This window comes from Antechinus flavipes, chromosome 6 (assembly GCF_016432865.1).
Source record: "Antechinus flavipes isolate AdamAnt ecotype Samford, QLD, Australia chromosome 6, AdamAnt_v2, whole genome shotgun sequence".
NCBI classification, from domain to species: domain Eukaryota; kingdom Metazoa; phylum Chordata; class Mammalia; order Dasyuromorphia; family Dasyuridae; genus Antechinus; species Antechinus flavipes.
The window spans coordinates 157,359,751-157,374,687 of NC_067403.1; the positions used below are offsets into that span (position 1 = coordinate 157,359,751).

Sequence of the window (14,937 nt, forward strand, 5' to 3'; positions counted from 1 at the left end):
TTTGCCTAATGTGATTTGGTTATATAAATATGTAACTTTGAGTAAATCTATGTTACAGGGCTTTAGTTCTACAGGAATGATAACAGGATGATGATGAAAGGAATAGTATTAAGCTTCATTAAAATATCCGCAAAAATATTTGCAACTAGCTACAGATGGGAATGGATTACTGGGATCTTCCAATCTGTGTCTAGACTGGGGCAGCAATACTACAGCTCTCCTGATTATGGTAGCTTAGCATCCCATCTCTGACTAGTTAAATATCCTCCCTCCTGCTTGGGAATTATGGTACAGTGATTGTTAGAGCAAAGTTCTTCTATCTGCTATCTTTGTTCTGAATTTTCCCTTCAGAATCTCTGCATATATAGCACTCTGCTATAAAGTGATTTAACCAAAGTTGGCTAACAGAAATGATATGAAAAATCTGATTCCTGATGCCTGGATATCTGGGTGCAAGTAGACACTTTACCTAAGTGTCTAAGTGCCATTATGAAAGGAGGGGAATACCATCTAGTCTGATTTTTGGGGTGAAAGCAAAAAGCAAAGGACATATCTGGATATGTGCTCTTTGATGACCTAGCAAGTGCCAACAGAATAGCTTTATGTTCTTCCCTCAGCTAAGAGAGCAAAGACATTATAGACGTGTTTCCCTTGATATTCAACATGTGAAATGTTAAATCAGATTCTGTTGGGGAGGGAGGAAAAACTTCTAACTCAGAAAGGTCCTAAAAGGAGATTAAAAACTGTTCTAATTAATACAGTTACATAAAAATGTATGTGTATGTTCATATTTGTCTGTTTGTTTTCAACAACAAAAGATTATTTGACCACAGCACACTCTGGGATTAATAGTTCTTCCCAATTTAATTAGAAAGGAAACTGACACAATTGATCATCAGATAAGGGGGGTGATAAGTGGGTGCATGAAGAAGTGTCAGAGTTTGGAGACTCAAAGAAAACAAGTAGAGAGAAGGGAGAGGTATTGGTCATTTCATGGCAACAACATAACCAAGATGATAGCCAGAATCTTTCACACTTTACACCAGAAAAAAATGACCTATAAATGGATAGATTGGAAGGTGTGAGTGTGTTTTTATTTATTTATAGATATTTGTTTCAATAATCATGTACTGAAAGAAACAAGCCTGCCAGAGGAAAAAATGGATGGGCTTTTTTCTCTTCCAGTCTTACTTCCACTTGAATTTTTATAAATTTGTTCTGGTAAAGAATATATTTTCCAGATTTAACATTTTTCATAAACACTTGCACAAGAACTTGTCCTTATGTTGGCAGGAACAGAACATCTCAGAATCAAAAATAAATATGAAACAATTTGATCTCTTCTTCCATATAAAAACAGGATATTAGAATAACTTTTAAGCAAAATAATTGATAGATTTGAAATGGTGTGAATTATTTAGATATTAAATAAAATGATCAATTGTAAGTTATGATCATCTTTGTCATTTGTTTAGTTAAGAACGCTCTTATACACAATTGTAAAAGGTTCCTCCTTACCTTCTTTGCTAGTTTATGGTGGAATTTTTAATATCTAGTTCATGACTCCATTTGAAATGTTTTGTTAAATAGTTTGAGATAATAATCTAAGTCTAATTTCTCCCAGATTGCTTTCAAATTTTCCTAGCATTTTGTCAAATAGTGAGTCGTTACCCTCAGTAGCATAGATCCTTTGGTTTATCATATAGTATGCTGCTATGTTCAACTGCTTTTGGGTCTGGTATGTCAAATCTATGCTGTTTTTAAAACAGAACCAAATATTTTAGGTGATTACTGCTTTGAGGTACAATGTGGGATTTGGTACTTCTAGGCCTCCTTTCTCTCAATTTTGTTTTTCACTAAATCAATTGAAATTCTTGACCTTTACAATCTGGTTCTTTCTTACTTTTTTTTTTTTTTTGGTTGGTTTGTTTTCATTAAAAAAAAAAAAGGCATCATAAAGAATTTTTAGAACAATAATAAAATTTGAAACAGTGCCTGGAATAAAGTAGAAAACTTTGATTAACAACTGATTGATCATATTTGATCATACCATTATACTTGGCACTCCTTCTTCAAAGAAACCTTAGCTTCCTTCAAAGCTCAGATCAAGCTTTGACCACTTCTAATATGGTTTGTCTTTATCTATTTTCAAATTATATCACCTCACCAAATGTAAGCTCCTTGGAGGAAGAAATTGTTACTTATTTTATCAAAGTGCCTTGTCTATAGTTAGTAATTAATAAATATTTGTTTCTTCTTGTATCTTGTTTTTCCCTGTTTGTTAGGGAAAGAAAAAAAGAAAATCTTTTTTTCTTTCTGATCGATTTTTATTATTTTATCTAACCTATAAAGCAATCTTTTTATAGTTTAATTAGCACATTTGTAAATTTGTAAAATTGTAAATTTGTACATTTGTAAAAATATAAAATTGTAAAAAATGTAAATTAATTTAGGATTTTATAATATTTTTATTACAATAGTATGGCTCAAACGCAAAGAATTTATATAATTTCAGTTATGTGTCTTAATATTTCCACAGATATCTATAATTGATGGTTTGTAATAATATTCTTTTAAGATCTGAGTGTATCTTGATAGATAAACTTCCCAGTATTTTATACATTCCCTAGTTATTTTGAATGAAATTTTTTTCTTTTTTTTTCTCATAGAGCTTCTTATTATATATAAAACTGCTGATGATTTGGGAGACATTTTATATTCTGCTACTTTAGTGAAATCATTATTAATTTTGTGTTTTTCTTATCTGTGCTTATTCCTGCTATTTCTATATTATACTTCACTGAAGGAAAGAGAATTTCTAGAACTATATTAAATTATAGTGGTGATAATGGATATCCTTGTTTTGCCCTTCATTTTATTAGATAAGCTCCTAACATTTCTTCATTCCAGGTAACTCTTTTAGATAGTGTTTACAATATCAAGGAATAGTTCATTTTTAATAAGGTTTTTATGTTTTTAACTTGAATAGGTGTTACATTCTTCTCAAAGAACTTTTCTAGATCTATTGATATAATCTTGTATTTTATTGTTTGATTATTGATGTCTTTTATTATATACTTAATATTTAAACAGTCTTATATTCCTGATGTAAATCCAACTAGGTCTACAATATAATATTTTTATGATATTGCTCTTTCCGCTTTGATTATATCTTATTAAATAGTTTTGCTTAAACATTCATTAGAGATATTATTATATAGTGAAAATTTTTAATCATTCCCTGCATCATTTGTTATATCACAATAGTATTCCATTATATTTATATATCATAAACTGTTCAGTTATTCTCTAATTCTTGGGCATCCTCCTAATTTTCAGTTCTTTCTAATATCTTTAAGATATTTTATACCTTGATTCTATGCTCTAAGTGAAATTCCAAGTTCTGAATAGACCAGTTCATATCAGTATCCATATTATATTTAGTCTATTCTGTACTAGTATATGCAAATAAATGGGAAAATCCTCCTATATTGTGCATTATTTTGTATCTTGCGTGCATATTGTTGTTCATAAGAAAACTACTTATTTTTATTTCTATTTTGTAGCCTCCTCCACAGATATATGATAAACAACTGGATGAAAGAGAACATACCATTGAAGAATGGAAAGGTAAATATATTGAAAAAGTAAAGTAAAAATATTTTTGGTTGTTTCATTAAAATCAGAATATGACATCTCTGAAAAACTCAGAAGAAACATTAACATATTTTCTACTTGACCTAAAAGTAAGTAGCATTGAAATTATCTAATACTATCCAAATAATGTTCTTAAGATCTTCAACAATCCTTACATTCTAATATTAATGCTGCCCTTCTATAGGGAAAAACAAGATACAAGAAGAAACAAATATTTATTCATTACTAACTATAGACAAGGCACTTTGATAAAATAAGTAACAATTTCTTCCTCCAAGGAGCTTACATTTGGTGAGGTGATATAATTTGAAAATAGATAAAGACAAACCATATTAGAAGTGGTCAAAGCTTGATCTGAGCTTTGAAGGAAGCTAAGGTTTCTTTGAAGAAGGAGTGCCAAGTATAATGGTATGATCAAATATGATCAATCAGTTGTTAATCAAAGTTTTCTACTTTATTCCAGGCTCTGTTTCAAATTTTATTATTGTTCTAAAAATTCTTTATGATGCCTTTTTTTTTTAATGAAAACAAACCAACCAAAAAAAAAATGTAAGAAAGAACCAGATTGTAAAGAATGCTAAATGCCAGATGGAGGAGTTTATATGCACATGTATTATAAGTGATATGTGGTGAAGGAATGCATTTTGAGGGGAAATTGTGGATTAAAATTATTTTTATCCATACAAAAATGCATCTAGGATCTGAATAGAATGTGGTCTATGGAAAGAGTCCACATAAAGCAAGAATTAGTAAATTTTAATAAAAACAATTTAATTCAATTTACCTAATCCAAACATTATAGATTTGGGAGGAATAGGTAATAGATTGAGGATTACATAATAATGAATGAGTTTCACTTTAGGAGTTCTTATAAATTCATAGAATTAAAATATAATGGAATATTAAAATATTATTTAGACACTGTTGTCTTGGTCTTTATTTAAGAGTATGAAGAAATGCAGCTGCATAGATATGATGGATCAGTTGAATATAGCTGAAAAAACTGAAGAGTTTACATTTAATGAGATATATACAGGTTCCTTCATAGACCTATTTGCTACAAAATAGAAATCTAGAGGAAGCAAGTTGTGTAGTATTTGTTCACCTAAGAATTTCTTCTCATTGTCATGTCCAAAGGAGATAACTTTATCTTTGTTTTCTTAAGAAATTAATACCTGGTGGACAGGCAGAGAAGAAAGAAGAGAATTATTCATCCGTGTTTGTTCATCAAATGTAAAAGAGTTTGGAGAAGTCTCTCCCTATGACGATACCCACAATCTGCAGTTATTGAACACAAAATCTCAGAATTTGAAAAGATCTCAGAGATTATTTAATCAAATCCCCTCCAACTTTTATGGGCCAGATAATAGGCTTCAGTCTTCATGATAGTATTCCCTGATACTCTAGATATATGTAATTTCTCCTTTGTTTTGAAAGCTCATAACATTTAAACATTCTTCTTTGCATTATTTTGTTAGATAAGTCCCCTATGGAGTATTTATGTGAAAATAGGAAGGATTTGTATTATTAAGATTTATTCAGGTTCAGAAGATATGAAAGTGTTTCAATTTATATTGGCAGTAGAAGTATTAATATTGAAGAAATCACAAAATATTATGTGTGTTTTTTCTTTTCTATAAATTTGTTGAAGTTAGGGATAATAGCTTTTTCTTGCTATTATACACACACATCTCCAAGTTAATGTCTTGCACATAATAACTTAGTAAATAATAATTCAGTGAATAAATTGAGTGAATGAGTTAATGTTGAAAAGAAAAAGGTCAGTGATTGAACTATTAAAGAGATATTTAGAGTAAGGATTTGTGCCATTGTGAATAAGCTGAGCAAGGCTGGTAAGGTATAGGAAGAAAGGGATGAAGTAGTACAAAAAGAAATGCTGTTCAATTTTTATTTTATCCCATCACGTCAAATATGTCATATATTATTGAATAATGAATTTCTCTGAAGCTTGAACAAAAGCACAATTACCCTGACAATTATTTCTTGCAGAACTGATCTATAAGGAAGTAATGAATTCTGAAGAAAAGACTAAAAATGGAGTAGTAAAAGGACAACCTTCTCCTTCAGGTACTCAGGCCCAGTGTATAATTAACTGTTTTGTATGTTGTCTGCCACTGGCAAGTACTTGTGAAAAACAGGATTGATAGCACTTTAACTAACTGGATTCATGATAATAATGTTCTCATAATTATTTTAATTGGGATGTTTGTTTTTTGGGGGGAGGGGATTCTAATCTTTTAAAAAAAAAGAAAACCACAATTTGAATAGACTTTTTAAAACCTTTCAAGGTGACTTACTACCTCTCTAAAATTATATATTACATGTATTATGTAGAATGTATATTTTATATATAATTATAATAGAATTGTATTATGATTATTTGTGTAACAACTCTTCTGATCTACCTCTCCTATTCAGCACTTGCAGGTTGTACATTTAAGTTCCCAGAGGGTGGCTACCACCTAGTTTAGATATGTGGGTCTGTACTCCTAAAATTATTGCTCAAAATCTCCTCCTAGTGAACTTACTTTTCACCAATAGACACATTTTTTCCCCAAAGTAAAAGTACTTGCTCAAAAGACATAGTAAAATTAGTATCTATAAAACATCCCCTCTACAGATTCCCCTTTTCCAATAATTTGAGTAGCCCTCTTTCCAAAATAGAACATCCATTAGATAAGTGATCCATAAACTCAGGATGGTGGGGGTGGGACACACATGTAGGGTACACATGTGATTGAGTTAACTTCAGCCCTGATATCTTTTCTTTTTCTTTTTGAGAACCTTAGTGAAGGGATTTTATTTCAATAGTATATCATTTTTCCAACATAAAGACAGTTTTCAATATTCATTTTTGTAATATTTTGAATTCCAAATTATTTTCTCCTTCCCTCCTCTCTTCCCTACACAGCAATCTATATTAGATATAGATTATGCATGTAAAGCCTTTTAAACATATTTCCATACCAATATCTTTTCTTACTGAGTCTTCATGCTATTCTTCACCAGGAACAATGTCTGGCTGTACAGTTGAGCTTCTCCATATCCATAGCTTGACTATTCATTATCAGGGTTAGTTCTCTCTTTAATTCATAGTCAGCTGTTTTCTTGATACCAGAAGTCATAGTCCTGGAAGCTGCTTCCTACCTGGAAATCTGTTCCTCAATATCTCTATACACTATTTGTCTTCTCCTTGCTGAATGAATTTCAACTGTCTCAAACTCTCTCAAACTTTTAAACTGTCTCTAGGATTGAGTAAGTTTAGCTTCTAGAAAGACCTTCAAGGTCATGGCCAATACTTAGCCAGCTATGCTTTTGATTCAATCACATATCCCCTTCCAGACAAGTTATGGCAAGATATAGAAAGATCTTTGCACTTCATTAGCATATTGATGATTCATTAGTTCTGTTATCTGTCACTACTTTATGTGATTACATTAGAAGGAGGGACCAACCCTCTTCCCCATTACATTTATGTCATATACTATGTTATATATTGAATTGATGGCCAAATGGTTTCCTGAAATTATCACTTTTTAGAAGTGAATCTTGTTACACTAGCCATGAAGTGTTGAAGCATAATGAGGAATACGTATGTTCCCCAGATACATTCATCACCATGTGAGAGGAGAGGAAGGAAAATGTGAAGAGGGATTCATTATATGTGGGACAAAGGTTCTAGATGCTTTCCTTTGAAGATGTCACTGCAGAGCAGTCTGAAGACATTAATAAATTCTTGGAAAAATCTGGCCTGACCATCCAAATGGTTTCGAAAGATCAAGAGGATCAAAAGTGTCCAATTCTCAGATTACAAGAGATTATCAGGGAACAGTGACAGTTATTCTTGGATTTTAGATTTAGAAGTGAGACTAGAGATGATCTTTTCATAGGCCCATAGATAATATGTCCTTAAGGGATATCTAGTGAATCCCCTTATTTTAAGTTGTAGAAATAGATGGAGTAGATCTACTTCAGTGAATTACTCAGTCACACAGATAGGATCAGAGGCAAAATTCTAACCAAAATTCTCTGACTCTAAAGTCAAAGAATTATAGTTTCAGAGCTAGAACAGTCCTCAGAAGCCATCTGTTATCACCCACCTCATTAAACTGATGAAAAAACTAAATTCAGCCCATGATTTAATGACATCCAATGAAGTAAGCCTTTGTCCTCTGTTCTGGATCGTTGGTTCTGAATTTAATGTAAAATTCTCAATAATTTGGTTCATCGCCATTATTTTATAAAGGAAGAAAGTAAGAACCAAAGAAGAGAAATTATTTTTGCACTGTCACATAGTGAATGAAAGTGCTAACATTTGAATTCAGCTTTTCTGATCTCCAAACTCATTTTCTTCTCTGATCACAAAGATCTAAATTAATTCAGTTAAACATTATTTCCAGAGGACATGGTGATTATATCTGGATTTTGGCTCTGGTTTTTAAATGTGGCTAGAAAAAATTAATGTACCTCCACAGAATAGTAGATGGTTCTGAGATTTATGGATAAAATGACTGTGTATTCTGAAAAAAAGTCAATATAAATAAATTGTGCTTCTCTCACTATCAGACTTCACTTGCATAATGATTTACTTGTAAATGACAGCATAACTACTTCTTTTCTGAATTGATTTATACCTGTTTTTATTCAAATTATAAAAAGGGAATTTGTTTTTTAAACAGCATTATTAGCTAAAATGAAAAAAGAAATTCCTCACTTAATACAGGACATTTGCTCCTTTTTTTTGTTCACACTCTTTTTATTGTACTTTCTTAATCAAATTCATTGAAATGGAATAACATTTTAAAATAATTTAAGTAATGTATTTCTTCAGAAGACAATGGATTTTTTTTAGCATAATTATGAATTTTCAGCTCAGAAACTTTTATGAGTAGTATACTCCTTGGTATAAAATGTATTCCTTTTTCTATATTTTTAAAAACAATTTGTCTTTTTATTGAGTACCTTAACAGCAAATTTCTGAAGAGGTTACAGGTGTTCCTTCCTCTGCTGCTTTTTGGTCTTCAGGCTTTCGTCGTGCTTATAAAGCTTGTGGCACATGGCACAGGTCTTTTTGGCTGAAGATCCAGGGGTTATATTTCTTGTTCTTATAGAGTTTTTTGAGGTTCTCTTTCTGTGTAAGGTTGATGACAGTCAGGACTCAGGCAATAGATTTTCTGATGACTCAGATCTTAGATAGTTTGGCTGCAGTTTCTCCAGTGACATTGGCCACTCTCAATTGAGAAAGTTCCACCTTTAAATCATCTGTTTGAGTAGCTCCTCCTTTTTCTTCCCATGAATCTCCCTGGCCTTGATTTTTACCATGATCACAGATACAGAATGTCACCACTGATTGGCTTCAAGGGGAAAGAGCCCTTTTCTATATAGTTCAATCTGATCAGAATTGATCAAATTTATAATTAATTTTAATAAGTAAAATGAAAATTCTTTTGTCACTTCCATGATGCTACAAAGTAGATAAAAGAAGCTTCAACCACTGAAACTGTATTCCTGAGTAACTATGTGTTCAAATTCAGGGCCATCTCTCCATCCAATTAATTGCCCAGGTCCTATCTAAGTTTTCCTAAATATGGGTAATAAGCTCCCAATTTCCCTTCAAATCCTCAATGTACAATTTAGGTACCAGCCATTTTTCACCCACCACAAAAAATGCATAAGATGCAAAGGACTTACAGAACCATTTGAACAAATGCAGGAATATAAATTCATCAAATTCCTTGTTAGACTTTTCTAGAAGGTGAAGATCTGCTGAAAAATTATTCTTATTCACCTTTTACTCATCCTAAGTAATTCATGTGAATAGTTGGCAGGCTTGGCAAGGTCCAGCTATTTTATCTCCCATGATGTTACTCTGGTTCCTCTATCTCTAGAAGTTATATGGGTAGTGCTATTCCTTCTAAGAATTACTCTGTTGAGGAAATCTCTGAAATCTCTTACCTAATCATTGAATTCAGAAAACTTTTGACTTAGTGTAGTCTATTTAAACTTTCAAGAACACCTTATTCCTCTGAATTCCACCTGAAAATTGGGTAACCAGAGCAGGTTACTCTGGGTTTTGAGAGTAACCATGAGTGACTGAGGGTATCTTTCTAATGCTGTTGGCTCAATCTATCATTCCAGTGTTTTACCCAATATCATTTGCTTGTTATTTCTTCATTATCATCTGATTGGTACTTGGTAATATCTGAAGACTGACCTAGTGATTAATGCCTCATCTTCATTTAATGAATAAATATCATTTTTTTTTTTTACAAATGTATATTTACTGAAAATATATCACAGTAACAGAAATTATAAAACATTTCCCCCATACCATGGATTATACTCCCTTCTCTATCACCTCAGTCCTTAGAAAGCAAGAGGATTTACGGAATGACCTTTGGGTTCCAACCCAGCAGTGAATTGTCCTGGTAGCTGAGACACTGTCTTGCCATCTAGGAAGTGAGTTTTTCTATCAGCTTTGCTAAATTTGTGGGAGTGAATTTTATGGGGAAAATGCTTTGTTGTAACTGCTTTATGCATAGACAAATATATGCATATCTATAGTACACAACAATAAATCATGAACAGTAAAGCAAAAAATAGCTAGTTAGCTATAACAATAATGTGATCAATAATTATACATTTATGCATATGTATCATTTAAATATCCACATATATATAGTGGTTTGTCTCAGACACATAGTTGTGTGACCCTGGGAAATTAATACTTCTCAGCCTCAGTTTCTTGATATGTAAAATTGGGATAATAATAGCACCTACTTCACAAGGTTGTTGTGAAGACCAAATATGTGTAAAATGTCTTGTAAATTTTAAAGTACTAAATAAATGCTAGTTATTATTATAATTTACCTATTGATATTAATGTTTACCTCCAAAATGAGCAAAAGGATGAACAGATATTGCTGTAGTATGTACATAGCACAAAATATAAAATATAGTCAACTGAACATAACTGTGAAATAAAAACAAGTGTGCTCAAACAATTAATATATGCTGTGATAAATATGTAGTTGTACACAAAGCATACTTCACATGGGCAATTTCTAATACTGTTGTTTAGATACATGAATATTTGTCAGGTTCACTGTAACATAAATTAGCCTAGTGATTGCCTAATGTATTTAGTTTTCATATCACTGGCTAATATCTTCATTCTTACATCTGAGCTAGTATGTGATAAGGGCTCATCATCAGGATCATTATAGATTTGTTTGTCCACATCTGGGCTAACCAAAGGAGCAAGGTTTATCCTTTGTGTATCTGTCTTCTCTGAATCTAGGGTAGCAGTTCTGGGCAAGAAAAGTGGGTTCCTTCTTGGTCCATGCTTCTTGTCTCATAATGGGTCAAATAGTCTCCATCAATGGAGAATGCACTATACAACCAAGGGACAGTCTCTTTTGCTTAGCCCTCAGGTAAAAGTCTATCATTTTTCTTCACTCACTTATTGAAAGTTTCAACTAACTCTCCTCTGGGCAATAAATGGTTGTATTGAATAGTCCTTATAAAATCGCTTCTATTCACTTGTGCTATTTTGTAAACTGCTAAATTTTGCAGGTTCTCACCAACATTAGTTTCTATCTCTCAGCTAATTTGTTAGTCCTTTTAATGCAAAGACTTCTCAACAGAACTCACCTCCTTATTGAATAGTTTAATATTGTACTTTTGAATTATAGCATCTTTTTTTTTCTGCCAGAGAAATTCTGTATTGAAATTTTGGCTTATTGGTAGGCTCCGTTCAGCTGTTTTCTCAACTGAGAGTTACACCATATGAAGTTCCAAAACAAAAGTTTGTAAGAATAAGAAGTATTTACACTTTTTCTGGATCCATGCTTTCATCTTGTTGGAATAGGATATATAATATATATGTCTCATACTTAACAAAAAATCTACAGAATTGGCACTTATAAATATATAGCTTTAGATTAGCTTCCTCCAGTCAATACAATACTTTAATTAATCTCTCCTCATGTTCTTGTAATGTTTTACCAGAGAGTTCGATTTCATCAAGATACATAAATGTTTCCAGGTTATTTATGTCTTCAATTTACTTTTTCCATTGGCCTTTATAAAGAGTGCTGTCAAGTTGCTTTAACGCATGGATTCAGGCTTAAAATCTGTCTAAATAGTCTTTCTGAGACTAGGACTATGATAATAACTACTATAAAAGTCCAACAATGAAAACCATTAACTGTCAAGCTGTCATTTAGTAAATCTTTAATTCATGACAGTGTGCATTTATTTCTTTTCTTTAAACTCTCTTAATCTACCCACATTCATATCTTTCTATTGTTCTTTAGGACCACTGTTATGAGTGATAAATACTTTCCAATATTACCTGGAATGTCAACACTGATTGACACCAATTGCAACCTTTTCAAAATTCTAGCAGGACACTGCAAGTAAAAAGCTGGTAAATTAGATTTTGAGCTCCTTGAGATCAAGGACTGGTTTTACATTTCTTTGTATCCCCCTACTTGGAATATTGCCTCTCATATAGTAAACACTTAATTAATCCCCCTTGACTTGATCTGACTTGAACATTTTAATAATCCATGTAGAGTAGGCAGAGGCTTCAAAGACAAGAGAGCCAAGAGGTATCAGTTAATATCAAACATCACTGAAGCTCTGCAATCTTTTAGACTGGGTTTTGAGGTATCTATTTGGTGATTTCCTGGTAGAATGAGGCAAGAGGAAGGTTTATGTGGAATGTGTTCAAAGTGTAACGAATGGAATTCTGATCCTCATCAATTCCTGACTTTTCAGAGAAAGTTTTAAGAGCATTTCTCTGATAGAAAATCTTAGGTTAATGACTGTTAGGAGATTGACTTTTGAGAGTATAGTCATAGAGTTTATATATATATATATATATATACAGAGAGAGAGATTATTCAATTTATATTCTATATATAGAGAGAAAGTTTTATTCGATCAGTTTTATAAGTTCAAGTATGACTAGAAAAACTCTGTGAGTTGTCTCATCTTCCTTAATATTAATGGATTTATTTGCAGAATATCCTGAGTCTTTAAATTTTCTATGTAATATACTTAAAATGTATTCATTCTTAAGGTCTTCTGCCTATATGTAATATTAATAAATCTCTATGATTTTCAGTTGTAAATTGATTTGTCTATGACAAACTATGTCAGTTTTCACTTTTTATTGAAATTGCATGTGTTCTAACATCAATATTAAAATACCAATGCAAACAATATATGTGTGCTGTCACAGCAAATAATATTCTATAATGAAAATTCACCAATGACTTTTTCCATGTGTTAAAATATAGTAAATAATTACATATATGGTGACATTAAATATTTGCTTATAAACATATAGCAAAGCAATAAAATTCAGCAGAGGACAAACCATATAACAATATTTTTATGTCAGTATCAGGTAGGGTGTAAAGGCAAGCTAGTCTGGATAAGTTTTTTACATCTCCACAAAATAAAAAATACAAATAAAGAGTTTACATGAAATATTTCTTGAGAAATGATTCCAGGAATTCAGTGTATGAAATGTTATCTGTAGAGAAAACCAATGAAATTAGAAATTAGAAAACACTAAATAGAAAATTTAGGGCCAAATGTCTTGGATTATTACCATTTAAAAATTATTCTGAAAAACTTTCCTTTGAAAATTGCCCTTTTAAAAAAATTGTCTGCCAATAAAGCCAAGCTAGGACTCTTTCCACTGTATTATATTACCTCTAACATTCTAGAAGTATTCAACAGAAGTTGCAAAAATACTTAATGGGAATAAACCCTAAACATTATTCATCAAAAATTTTGTTTGTTCAGTGATTTTCATAGTGTCATAACTTTAAGAAAAAGAAAAACACCTCAATATGATTTTAAAAATAATATCATGTAATTATACAAAACTGGACATGGGTCTATTCAAGAACAGAGGAAAAATTCAATAGTATCATATTTGTATAATGAACCACTATAATGCAATGAGATTACATAAAAGAAATACAAAGAAATCTGGAAAAATTTTTATGAAAGAGTTTGAATAAGGAAAAAACCACTTAAGAGGAAGAATGGCATATACATTAATTATATAAATAAAATGAATGAGAATGGACAAAGAATCCTGATGGATTTAAAGGTACCTGAAACAGAGATTTAATGACTGAAAATGGTGTTACTATAGTTTGTTAATATAAATATGAATAAATATTAAGCCAGAATAGTTACCTGTACTAATCTTTATTATTGTTTTTATTAAAAACAGTTTTTAAAAATCTTGTGTTGACACATTTTAAATGGACTTCAACAGAAATTCTATTTTGATGTCTGATTATGATATGGAGATAATCATAGGGTTGTGAAAACTGTGACAGCTGTGTGCAGACTATGGAGAGTTCTAATAAATGGGAAAAACTTCTAACAAAATGGGGGAAAAGTATAGACCCACTGATGGAATATCTTTACTGTTCAGAAATCAACCTAATAAAAAGAGGCTTCTCAGAAGAAGGTTTACAATTAGGTGATTTTTTTTTCTTTTTTTTCTTTTCTTTTCTTTTCTTCCCACCTTCCTTCCTTTCCTCCTTCCCACTTTCCTTTCTTCCTTCTTTCCTTCCCTCCCCCCCCTCTCTCTTTCTTTCTTCCTTCTTGTCTCCCTCTTTGCCCCCTTCTTTCTTTCTTTTTCCTTCTGATTTCTTCAGTCATAAGGGCAGAATATGATAAAAGGAATGTAGATAGTACTAAGAATCACATATTAGATCAAATTCAGATACATGCCTATTGAATTTCTTTTTATAAATTATATCAGGACATAATTTGCTGCTAAATAGAAGGACAAAACAAACACTCTTGGGCAAAAAGAAATAAATGGATAGATTTGGTTTTCATGTGGCAACAAGAAATACAACAAGAAATATGGGGTATTTGGTCATCTTGCCTTGTTCTGAAGATGACAAATGTTTAAAAAAAAAACCAGGCCATTTTGAAGATAATTATGAGATTATGTACAACATCTATAGAGGATAAAGGAAAGAAATTCTCCAATCCTCCAAACTAAGTAGACAGGCTATTTCCTTGGTGACTTCAAGACCAAAGGCAGGAACGTGGGAAGGCATAGTAAATCATATTAGAAAATACAGTTTGTAATAGAGAAATTGAAGAGCCCAAAGGCTTTAGAAGATGTAGGCCTGTACATAATGATTATTTTCTCAAGAAGAGTCAGAAAGCACCGAGTGAACATATTAAAAAAAACAAAACAAAAGTCAT

The 14,937-nt window shown here is 31.6% G+C and overlaps 1 protein-coding gene and 1 pseudogene across 4 annotated transcripts in view; one reads left to right on the top strand and one right to left on the bottom strand.

The window, feature by feature from the left end:
• MAPK10 (mitogen-activated protein kinase 10) overlaps window positions 1-14,937 on the top strand; it is a 174,204-nt gene that overhangs the window by 145,428 nt on the left and 13,839 nt on the right. For all 4 annotated transcript variants that reach the window (XM_051967700.1, XM_051967699.1, XM_051967698.1 and 1 more), the window contains 2 exons: window positions 3,567-3,630; window positions 5,668-5,745. In XM_051967700.1, the coding sequence (XP_051823660.1) occupies window positions 3,567-3,630; window positions 5,668-5,745 (142 nt within the window). The remainder of the gene's footprint in view (window positions 1-3,566; window positions 3,631-5,667; window positions 5,746-14,937) is intronic.
• LOC127540600 (60S ribosomal protein L35-like) lies at window positions 8,611-11,288 on the bottom strand (annotated as a pseudogene).